This window comes from Otolemur garnettii, unplaced genomic scaffold (genome assembly GCF_000181295.1).
Source record: "Otolemur garnettii isolate 467f Iridium unplaced genomic scaffold, OtoGar3 scaffold00007, whole genome shotgun sequence".
NCBI lineage: Eukaryota > Metazoa > Chordata > Mammalia > Primates > Galagidae > Otolemur > Otolemur garnettii.
Genome location: NW_003852402.1, coordinates 644,553 through 656,094, shown reverse-complemented (window position 1 = coordinate 656,094; position 11,542 = coordinate 644,553). Strand labels below are relative to the sequence as shown.

General features: G+C 44.1%; 1 protein-coding gene across 1 annotated transcript in view; it reads left to right on the top strand.

The window, feature by feature from the left end:
• Window positions 1–11,542, top strand: part of MOV10L1 (Mov10 RISC complex RNA helicase like 1) — a 76,334-nt gene that overhangs the window by 41,520 nt on the left and 23,272 nt on the right. Inside the window, exons 13-16 of the mRNA XM_023509352.1 lie at window positions 3,524–3,615; window positions 7,586–7,644; window positions 8,050–8,147; window positions 10,950–10,952. Of these exons, the coding sequence (XP_023365120.1) occupies window positions 3,524–3,615; window positions 7,586–7,644; window positions 8,050–8,147; window positions 10,950–10,952 (252 nt within the window). The remainder of the gene's footprint in view (window positions 1–3,523; window positions 3,616–7,585; window positions 7,645–8,049; window positions 8,148–10,949; window positions 10,953–11,542) is intronic.

Here is an 11,542-nt window from a genome sequence, read left to right as displayed (position 1 = left end):
AGCTACTTGGGAGGCGGAGGCAGGAGGCTCGCTTGAGCCCAGGAGTTGGAGGTTGCTGTGAGCTGTAATGCCACGGCACTCTACCCAGGGGGACAGCTTGAGGCTCTGTCTCCAAAAAAAATAAATAAATAAAATAAAATAAAATAAGAAAAATACATGTGAGAGTCTGTAGCTCTGATGCTTGTGTGAGGGGATTTTATTGGCTTACCCAATTCTGATGCTCCAAGTCATTTTGCCTGTGGCACCTGTGGCTCTCGGGTGATTTTTACAGCTCACATCCTGATTTTGGCACTGGGATGTGCACAAGTAGAGGACACACATATCACTTAATGTAGTAAAGTAAAAAAAGGAAAAATGCTGAAGCCTTTGCTCTGCAGAGGAAAGGGTTGAAAGATCTAGCAGAGTCTGATAAGGATCCAGAGAAGAGTGACCTCTGACCCTTCCCACCTCGTTTTCTCCCTTCTGCACCTTAATCCGTTCCGCTGTGGCTCAGTTCTTACAATGTGGTATTTTCCCAGAGGACACAATCTCGACAGGTTTTTAGAGATCTCGTAGTAACTCATGAGACACGTTTGCCTCCAGTATGAGGAGGGTAAAAAATCTCAGAGGGGAAGGCAGTGGAGGTGAGAGGAATGTCATGTCCTTGCTACAGGGAAGTTCAGTCTGCTTAAGAAGAGCCAGAGGTGGCGTCTGAGATGACCTTAAATGACCAAAATACAAAAATGTGATGTCTAGGAAGGGCTTGGAAGGTCATTTCAGGTGGCATGAAGGGCCTGAGCAGTGTCATAGATGCTGGTGCCTCACAGCTGGGGAGTGTGGATGTCCTCAGCTAGGCTGCACAGCTAGTTACGGCAATTACGGCTTCACTGCATGTAAGAAGCCTGCACTGTCTGGTAGGAGCAAAAGGAACATTGTTTTGAGAATAGTGGGCAGCTCCCACAATTGCCCTAAAGTGAGTAAGCCAGGGTTGGAGAACAGAGGTCAGGGAGAGTTTGTTGTGTAAATCACAGCAAAAAAGTGTAAGGTCTGGTCTTGGGAACATGGCTCCCCCAACCCCACATAAAAACCAGCACAGATGCAGGGCTGCGTCTCAGTGCCAGATGCCAGTGCTTTGGCTGCCATTTAGGATCCTCCATCCCTGTGCCCAGGGCAGCTGGATTCTGACCAAGAGTCCAGAGTCCTTAACTGGTCATGACATGAACTCCAGCCACAGGACAAGGAACACCTGACACTTTCTGCATCTTGGGGGCGGCTCACTGGAGCCCATAGTCCCAGTATCAAAAGGGGGGTTGGGTTCTAGGAGCCAGGACAAAAGCATCTTTCTTGCACAAAAGTGCATACCACCTTCTTGTACTTGATCTTATGAAGAACCTTCACAAACTTCCGTGCTTATCTATATGCAGCAAATACCCTACTTTCTCCTGAAGGTCATATCCAGAGTCCTGCCACTACACCATCTCTAGATCCTAAGTCTTGGGAGCATCTCTTTCCAGGCACTCGGACTGTCTGGATTGCCTATAGCTGTGGACTCGATCCAAAAGTTAACTGCTGGCTCGGCACCTGTGGCTCAAGTGGCTAAGGCACCAGCCACATACACCTAAGGTGGCGGGTTCGAATCCAGCCCGGGCCTGCCAAAGAACAATGACGGCTGCAACCAAAAAATAGCCGGGCGTTGTGGCAGGCACCTGTGGTCCCAGCTACTTGGGAGGCTGAGGCAGGAGACTCACTTGAGCCCAGAAGTCGGAGGTTGCTGTGAGCTGTGATGCCACGGGACTCTACCCAGGGGGACAGCTTGAGGCTCTGTCTCCAAAAAAAAAAAAAAGTTAACTGCTGTGTACACACCGTCGGGGGGGTGGGGGCATCATCTAGCATGTGGGAGAAGAATTGATCCAGTTGACAGTGAGACCAGCACTAGAATTAGTGATTCCCCTTCTGCCTGTTCCCAACTCTCCAAGTTCAGCAGCCCTGCAATTGGGTCCCCCTGTCCTGTGCCTCCCACTTGTGCACTCTCTGGTGACGTGGCTGTGCAATGGGCACTCCTGCCTGTGCATAACAGCCGCCATTCAGCCTGTGCTGCAGGACCCCCTGCACTCACTGGCTCTGCATAGCTCACTTTTGCTGTTAACCAAGGTGGCATGAGAAGCCCAGAATGGCCAAGTGACCATCATGGCTTCCAAAGAGTAGACCAGGTCTGCCGAGAGGGAGGCCTTGGGTGCCAAAACCACAAAAGCGGTAGAGTCAGGATCATAGGAGTGGGGCACCCACCCTCCTCCACCCTCTTCCACCCCTGGTTTCTGAGCCTCACAGTCTGGCTATGGGCAGCCAGCACCCTGAGGGACTAATTCGGAGATGAGGCTGCAGCCACCGGGGCCTCAGGAGGGATCAGGCCCCTTGGAGGTCCTTTAGCAGGATGCCCCACTGTCCTTGAAGCTGCTGCTCCAGGGCTGTGGTGTTCACAGTAAAGGTCATATATTCTCGGGCCTCAGGCCATGGCTGTACTTGGTTCTCTGTGATCTAATTTCCTGGCCAGAGCAGTGATGTGGGCTGCTGTGATATGCAGAAGACACATCTGGAATGAGCCACTGTCCCCGAAAACCATGTTGATCACTCCTGTGACCACTCAGCAAGGCACAAGCTGTTGGGATAGTCCCTAGAGGGGCTGTTCTCTACTGCTGGTGGGCTGTGTGCCCACCAGGGTGAGGTGGCTCCTTTGGCCAATCCAGTGCCCAGTGCTGACCCCTGCCTCCAGGCCATGTCCATGCTGCCCTCTGGTGTTTCTCATCTTATCTGGTCCTTGTATTGCTACTTCCCATTTTCCATGTAGTTTGTTCCTTCAGGTAGTCCTGTCAGTGTCCAGGGTCCTCGGCTACCTGCACTGACCCTACTCCTATTTCTTTGCATGCTTGGTGACCTCTGGTCAGAGATTTGTCTTTGTTTCTCTTGATCTGTGGAGAACTTAGGGACCTGAGCAGAGCCTGTCTCCTCAGGAGAAGTGGGGCTCCTGCTGAGAGTGAGAGGGCCTTGCACACCAGTGAACCTGCCAGCTGCAGGTTTATCCAGACCAGTGGGCTCAGCTCACAGCTCAGGACAACCTTTTTGGGTGTCAGCCCTGGCCCTCAAGAAACCACCTACCTTAGTCACCTGGAAAAGAATTTGAGCTCTTTTTTTAGCTCAAAGTTTTCCTTCTAATTTTTTATCTCATATTTTCTGAAAATTTTCCTTTCTTTCCTGCTTGAACATTAGAGAACTTGTATTTTAGGCTGGAGGCTTCCCAGGGTAGCTGGTCCCCTGCACCACCAGGAGGGCTTTCACAAGGACCTTTCTACCATGGCTCTGCTGTAGCAGCGCCTGTGTATGTAATTTAATGGCATAACCATTTGATCCTTTTCAGCTAATTTTGCAGATACCAAATTCAGCTCAAAGCTGAAGAATGAACTTTTCATGATGTGTTGCTGGATGTAGATAAAAGATCATTCCAAGAAATCTAATGTTATGAAAGTTAAATAATTTGTTTCTTTTTTAGATTCATGAAGAAGACGTAACTCTCAAACTAAATCCAGAATTTGAACAAGCATATAACTTTGAACCTATGGATGTGGAATTTACATATAACAGGTAATGCTTTCCCCAGGTCTTGATTCAGTTGTTTCTTCACTTGATCAGGCAGCCCCTCAGGTCAAGGTGATGGCTGGCATCTTATCTTGGTGGTGTAGGGGGTGCCCACAGGGCCTATGGCTGTGTGGAGGGGCTGGGCTCCATCTGCCAGTTTTACATACACATGTGAACAGCATTGTTTCCAAGTAGCTCTTGAGATGTGAAGGTGTGTACATTTGCGCTCATTCTTATTTGGACCATGCATGCACCAGATCCTTGGCTCATGCCACACCTTCCCTGTCAACTGCTGGCTCCCTGGCCTTGTTCATATTGTGGCTGAGAGAGTTGCTGCTTCCTCACCCAGCTGCCCTTCCTCCACAGGAGACCTAATTTTTTATTTATTTATTTATTTTTGAGACAGAGTCTCACTATGTCACCCTGAGTAGAGTGCAGTGCTATGGCATCACAGCTCACAGCAACCTCTAACTCTCAGGATTAAGCAGTTCTTTTGCCGGCAGCCTCCCAAGTAGCTGGCACTACAGGTACCAACCACAGCGCCTGGCTGTTGTTGTTGTTGTTGTTGTTGCAATTGTCATTGTTTAGCTGGCCTGGGCCGGATTCGAACCTGCCAGCCTCAGTGCATATGGCTGGCACTGTGACCACTGTGCTACGTACGGGCACTGAGCCAGGGGAGCCCCAGTTTTGAAAGAAAAATTCTTTCCCTTAACTTTTTAAAGAAATAGTTTGTATCTGTGTATACATACACACGAGAAATGTAGCCTTTAGTTTTAATCATTTTGAACTTTATAAAAGGAATAGGTTGCTGCATGTACTTCATACAGGTTGCATTTTTTACTAAACATTGTCACTGATATTTCTCCATACTGCTGCCTATAACTTGTGCTCATTTGTTTTTGGCACTGCATTTATGCTCTTGTATGAATATTCCCTCCCTATATCTGTTTTTCTATTGTGTACTTTTTTTTTGTTTTTTGAGACAGAGTCTCACTTTGTCACCCTCGGTAGAGTGCTGTGGCATCATAGCTCACAGCAACCTCAAACTCTTGGGCTCAAATGATTCTCTTGCCCCAGCCTCCGAAGTAGCTGGGACTGTAGGCTCCCACCACAACGCCTGGCTATTTCTAGAGATGGGGATCTGGCTCTAGCTCAAGCTAGTCTCAAACTCATAAGCTCAGACAATCTACTGGACTCGGCCTCCCAGAGTACTAGGATTACAGGCATGAACCACCATGCTTGGCCTCATCATGAACATTTTCGTTGTATGTTTGTTGTGCTCAGAAACAAACTGCTATGTATTTGGGGTGGAGTTGCTGGGTGGGAGGTGGGAGGTGTGGGTCTCATCACGGTCTTGATTCACACATCTGACTGCTTGTAAGGCTGGGAATTGCCATGTTTCTTAGTTACGGAGTGTTTGTTCATCTTCTGTGAACTGCTCATGTCTTTTGTGCTCTTTTTTATTGATTAACTTACCTAATTTTTATTATTTGTAGGAGTCCTTTCTGTATCCTTTGACTGTCTGTAAAATGTCCTCTAATAGGCATTAATTTTAATGTAGTCAAATTTATTGATTTTTTTTTTTTGAGACAGAGTCTCACTATGTCGCCCTCAGTAGAGTGCTGTAGCATCACAGCTCACAGCAACCTCCAACTCTTGGGCTTAAGCGCTTCTCTTGCCTCATCCTCCCAAGTAACTGGGACTACAGGCACCCACCACAATGCCCAGCTGTTGTCTTGTTGCAGTTTTCGTTGATGTTTAGCTGGCCTGGGCTGGGTTCAAACCCACCAGCCTCAGTGTATGTGGCTGACACTGTAACCATTGTGTTATGGGCACAGAGCCAAATTTATTGATTTTTGTTGTTGTTGTTATAATAGTGCTTTTCCTATCTGTCAGAGAAGTCATCCAGTATCTGGGCTGTAGCCAGATTAGAATGTGTTATGAACAGACTGGAGAAATGAAGAGTCATAGTTGGTTTCTTTTTGGGGTGTTCGGCCACGAAAGCAGGGAGGGTAGGATGAAGAGAGAGATGTTTGTTGATTATGGAAGAGACACCTGAGGCCCAGGATATGCTGCTCAAGGTGAGAGGCATAAAAAGTGTGGACACCAACTCCACAGCTTCTGTGGCTGGGGCTGAGTGCTTGGTGAGCTGGTGGGCTCTGGACCACGCTGAAGGGCAGCCTTTGGAGGAGGCATGTGGCCTCAGTCATGGTGGGCAGAGCTTGCAGCTGTTTTGTGGACCCATCTTTCTAATGACCCGTTTTTACTCTAGAATGTGAAGCCATTCCAGTAGGTACATAGTGATATTTCGTTATGGTTTTAATTTGTATTTCTCTGGTGACAATATGGAACATCTTTCTGTGTGCTCTTTTGCCATTGTATGTAATCTTTGTTGACCTCAACTGAAATGATTCAAAAATCTCAATGGACACTTGTTAAGCCAAGATTTGGGAAAAACACGAACCACAGACAAGCCGTGGCTGTTCTTCCAAGGGGAATGTTGGAACCATCAGCATTTCAAAGGCAACAGGGGATGGGGAGAGTGGCAGCTTATGAGACAAAGTAGCTATATTCTTGTGAGATCCAAGAAATCTACAGTTTACATATGGGAGTGAAAAAGTTAACTACATCCATCTCCAGTTCTAGTAGCTGTAAGATGAACTCGTAATTCATTAACAGTTTTAGGTGCCGGACATAGGTACAGTTTCGTGTCCTTGCTTATTTCCTTGATTTGTCCGTTTCATCCAAGTTGTCTAATTTACTTGCATAAAGATATTCATACTGTTACTTTATTATCCTTTTAATATCTACAGTGATGTCACATTTCTTGTCCCTTATATTGGCAATTTGTGTCATTTCCCCTCATCAGCCTGGCTTGAGGTCTGTCAGTTTTATTTGCCTTATCAAAGAACCCACCCCTGGCTTTATGGGTGTTCTCTGGTGTCTTCCTTCTCTCTGTTTCACTGATTGTTGTTCTCATTTTTATTATTTCTCCTGCTTTTTTTGTTTTGTTTGCTCTTCTTTTTCTCGCTTCTAATGGTGGAAGTCAAGGTCACTGATGTGAGGCTCTTCCTTCCTGGCACAGGTGTTCAGTGCTGGATGGAGTTGTCTTGTCAGATGCATCATAAGCTGCTCAGCCAGCAATTATTACTGGGCACAGAGGCTCCCAGATTTTTACTATTACAGCAAAGCAATATTCTTACATCTTTGTGCAATGATATTAAAATATAAGGAGAATTGTCATCTTGCAATATTAAGTCTTTGTCTTGAACAGCAGTTTGTACTCTGGAAAATTCTTTCACCATGTGTCTTTCTCTTTCTGCTCCTCCTCCAGGGTTCTGCTTACTGCCCTCTTGGTCCCCTGGTCTGTTTTATCTTTCATGGCTTTCTGTCTCTTTGTGGCTTTGTCTTTTTGTTTGTTTGAGACAGGGTTGCACTCTGTGGCCCTGGAAACACAGTCACAGCTCGCAATGGCCTCTGGCTCCTGGGCTCAGGAGATCTTCTTGCCTCAGTCTCCTGAACAGCTGGACCACAAGAGCCACCATGCCTGGCTCAAAATTGCTTTTCGGCTGACACAGTAATTTCAATATTTCCTTCGCGCTCTGTAGGCTGTATTTTCTTTGTGTGTTTTAGTTCACTTTCTCTGTTAGAATAGAAATATTCTCAGAAAGGGAGGAGTTCCTGCTGTCCTGATCTGTAGGATATTTCTATTTAAAGGTTTTTAATAAAACTTCTAATTTTTGTGTTTTGTTTAGACACTTGGAGTACAGTAACCCCTCAGTCCCTCAGATGTAAGTTTTTAGTGGTGCCTTTGAGACCTTATAAGACCTGATCTCTAATTCAGTCCTCATTTATAAGTATTCTATAGAGGTTACTTTAGTATATTGATTTAAAGATTATGTAATCAAATTTCTGTGACTTATACTAGCCATAATAGTTCTAAACTTAAGGTTATTTTATGTTTTATTTCTGGCAGGACCACAAGCAGACGGTGCCACTTTGCACTTGAACAAGTCATCCACTTAGGTGTAAAAGGTATTATTTTTATAGAGTGATAATATTACATCTTCCCAGAGTATTTTTATAGGCTTTATGTAAAGTTTTGTATAAAACAGCTTCTTTAATCATAATATGAAAGGTAAAATATACAGTAGTATTTTTTAAATTATCTGTTGGGGAATTTCAGTATTACCTTGTTGTATCAACTTACTAAGCAACTAAAAATAGCATGGTTAAAGAACTGAAAACAAATTCATGGTGTTTGTAGCTTTGTTGGAAAGAAAATGCAGCACTCAGTATAATTCTGTAGTTTAAGAATAGTACAAAGTAGGGGTCCAGAAAGGAATGAACAGAATATGAATTACTTTAGGTCCATTCATAAGCATTTATGTCTGAGCTTTTCAGTAAGATCTATACTCTTACCTTTTCCTGTTTTAAAAGTATTGTTTCCAGAAGAAATCATTTTACAGTCTCCCCAAGTGACAGGGAATTGGAACCATGCACAAGACATCAAAAATGATGGACAGTCTACCACCAAGGTAATGGTTTGATAACTTTCATATATTTAATAGACAGTAACATAAACTCACTACTAGATACATGAGCTCTCATATTTTTTTTTCCTGAGACACAGTATTACTATGTCGCCCTTGGTGGAGTGCTAAGGCATCACAGCTCACAGCAACCTCAGACTCTTTTGAGCTTAAGTAACTGGGACTACAAGTGCCTGCCACAACGCCTGGCTATTTTGTTGTTGTTGCAGTTGTCAGTTAATGTTTAGCTGGCCGGATGGGGCGGGGGGGTGGGTGGGTTCCAACCTGCTACCCTCAGTGCATGTGGTCAGTGCCATAACCACTATGCTGTGGGTGCCGCCCCCATGAGTTGTCATTTGACTGAAGTATTAGAACAGTGATTTTTTTTTTCTTTTTGTTTTGAGACAGTCTCAGGCTGTCACCCTTGGTAGAGTGCTGTGGTATCACAGCTCACAGCAACCTCAAACTCTTGGGCTTAAGCAATTCTCTTGCCTCAGCCTCCTAAGTAGCTAGGACTACAGGTACCCACCACAATGCCCAGCTATTTTTTAGTTGTAGTTGTCATTTGGCAGGCCCAGGCTGGATTTGAACCCGCCACCTCTGGTGTATGTGGCTGATGCCCTAGCCACTGAGCTACAGGCGCCAAGACTAGAACAGTGATTTTTAACTAGTGTGCCTCAAAAGATTGGTTTGGCGCCTGTGGCTCAAGCAGCTAAGGTGCCAGCCACATACACCTGAGTTGGGGGTTCAAATCTAGCCTGGACCCACCAAACAACAATGATGATGGCTGCAACCAGAAAATAGCTGGGCATTGTGGTGGGCGCCTGTAGTCCCAGCTACTTGGGAGGTAGAGCCCAGGAGTTAACGGTTGCTGTGAGCTGTGATGCCACAGCACTCTACCCAGGGCGATAGCTTGAGGCTCTGTCTCAAAAAAAAAATTTTTTTTTAAAGATCATTAATTATTTTTGAAAGAAGTTCAAAGCACAATAAATATATTCTTTTGTTTTACTCTTTTTTGTTTGTTTTGATCAACATAAGTGTGCCATGGAAGTTTAGGTTCAATTGTACTACAAAGTAAGAAAGGTTGAAAATCACTGTTAGACGAATGTAGTTCACAACCCAAAATCCTAGATAAAATATAACTAAAATATTCATAAGATAGATTTAGTGGTAAAGTCTATGTCATTATATGTAGTGCTAAGATGGCTGTAATGTATTCAGTAGGGGAAAAGCAAGACAAAGGTGTTTGTATGATCTCACAGTTTTATTTAAAAATTACATATTTTTATGTACAGAAAAGTACATTTATGTGACTGAGTATACAGAGAAAATGGGAGGAAACACCCAGCAAACTGATGACATTCACAACCTCTGTGCCTGCTGCAGACAGGTGTTTTACTCTTCCACAGCCCATCGCTCCATCAGTTGTGAAGTGCCTGTCACAGGCTATGGATGATCTCAGACACTCTCTACACTTCTGTGAAATAGAAGTGGTTTTATGTACGATCATGTTTCTACTAACAAGAGAAATCATTTATGCCGTGGTGAAGCTTATAACTTATAGTTCTATACTGTTGTAATTTGATTTTGTGAACATGTATAATAATGGAAAATTTTAAATTATATCTGATATTTAGAAATTCTTTTACCATTTATAGCACCTCTCCCAGAATGCAAAAATGATAACTTTGAATGCAGTCGTAAAAAATATACATAAATGAAAGGGCAGACATCTATGAAAATCATCTGTGTGTGTTTTATATTTGATCTATTTTGCTCTGAAAATAGAAAGGGGTCTTCACTGGCACATACGCAGGGCCATCCGCAATGCCCCCCCTCCCTCTGCCACCTGGGTGCTGGTCCACCCCACTCCCTGATACTCAGGGAGTGTTTGGGGCAGGGGAATTGCCATTTAGGTGGGCATTTTGTGTCAGTTGGCTAAATCTTAACATTTTAAAATGTAGAATGTTATCTTATGGATTAGCTAGGCTGAGGGGGGATGAAAGAGCATTCCACACATCAGCCAGGATGGAATTACAGGGGCTAGATGTACTTCCTACCTGAAAGAACTAAAAACCAGACAGAATCTATAAAACAGGCTGAGGAAGTACACTACCCTCTGTAGCCTGCTACAGATCTGGAGCCTGCTGGAGCTTCTAGTGCCTTGAAGGCCTGCATGAGACAGATAGGCCAGGCACTCCCCATCCCTGCTAGTAAGAGAAATCTCCTCTGGCCTCACTGCCTTGATCTGGGATATCAGTCTTTTCCTGCCTCTGGACTCTAACTGAAATATCTGGTCTTCTTGGGTCTTGAGCCTGCTGGCTCAGACTGTAACTTATACCACTGGCCCTCCTGGGTCGCCAGCTTACTGAGGGAGCTCCTCCAGCCTCCACAATGGCATGAACCTATTTTTTGTAATTTCTCTCTCCCCACCCCATACATACTGTGATTCTATTGGTTCTGTTTCTCTGGAGAACCCTGACTAATACAGCAGTTATGAACAACTTTGTGCTAGTAAAGACAACGAATTATATAAAATGAACATATTTGTTGAAAGACAAATTACCAAAGCTCACTCAGTAAGAATTTAAAAATTGACTTCATGAAATTGGACTTATAGTTAAAAAACATTACCCACAAAAATTCCTTGCCTGTTTTCTTGCCTGGATAACTTCACTGGTAAATTCTGTCAGATATTTCCGGAAGAAATAAAACCAATTATGCGCAATCAGTTCGACTGAAGGAAATCTAATTCCAAAGTCATTTTATGGCACTACACCAATACCAAAACATCTCCGCAAAGACAAGAAAGTAAAACTGCCTACCAGCATCATTCATGAACATATACCAAGAAGGGTTTTTCCTGGGAATGAAAAGCTGATTTAATAATCCATGTCAGGCATCACATTAACAAACTAAAAAGAAAAAATTGCATAATTATTTCAGTAGGTACAGGAAAACCATCTGACAAAATCTAACTTACATTCAGCAATTATAAATAGAAAAGAACTGCCTTTGCCTATAAAAAAACCCACTCAGTGGTAAGTAAGTAAATGCTTTCTCCTTGTGAGATCAGAATCAACGCACATCCTTTCAACATTTCCGTTTAACATTGCGTGTTGTAGACCAGCAACCAGACAAAAAGAAAAGATGTCCACATCATCTTGGGGATCAGAAGGAACACAGAGTGAAGCTGTCAGAGCAAAGAACTGATGTTGGCAAGGCTGCAAGATACAGATCAATATATAAAAATAAATCATATATCTATGTATGTCCAATAAAATATTAAGAAATTGAATTTTCAGCTCGGCACCTATAGCTCAACCGGCTAAGGCGCCAGCCACGTACACCTAAGGTGGTGGGTTCAAATCCCCAGCCCGGACCCGCCAAACAACAATGAC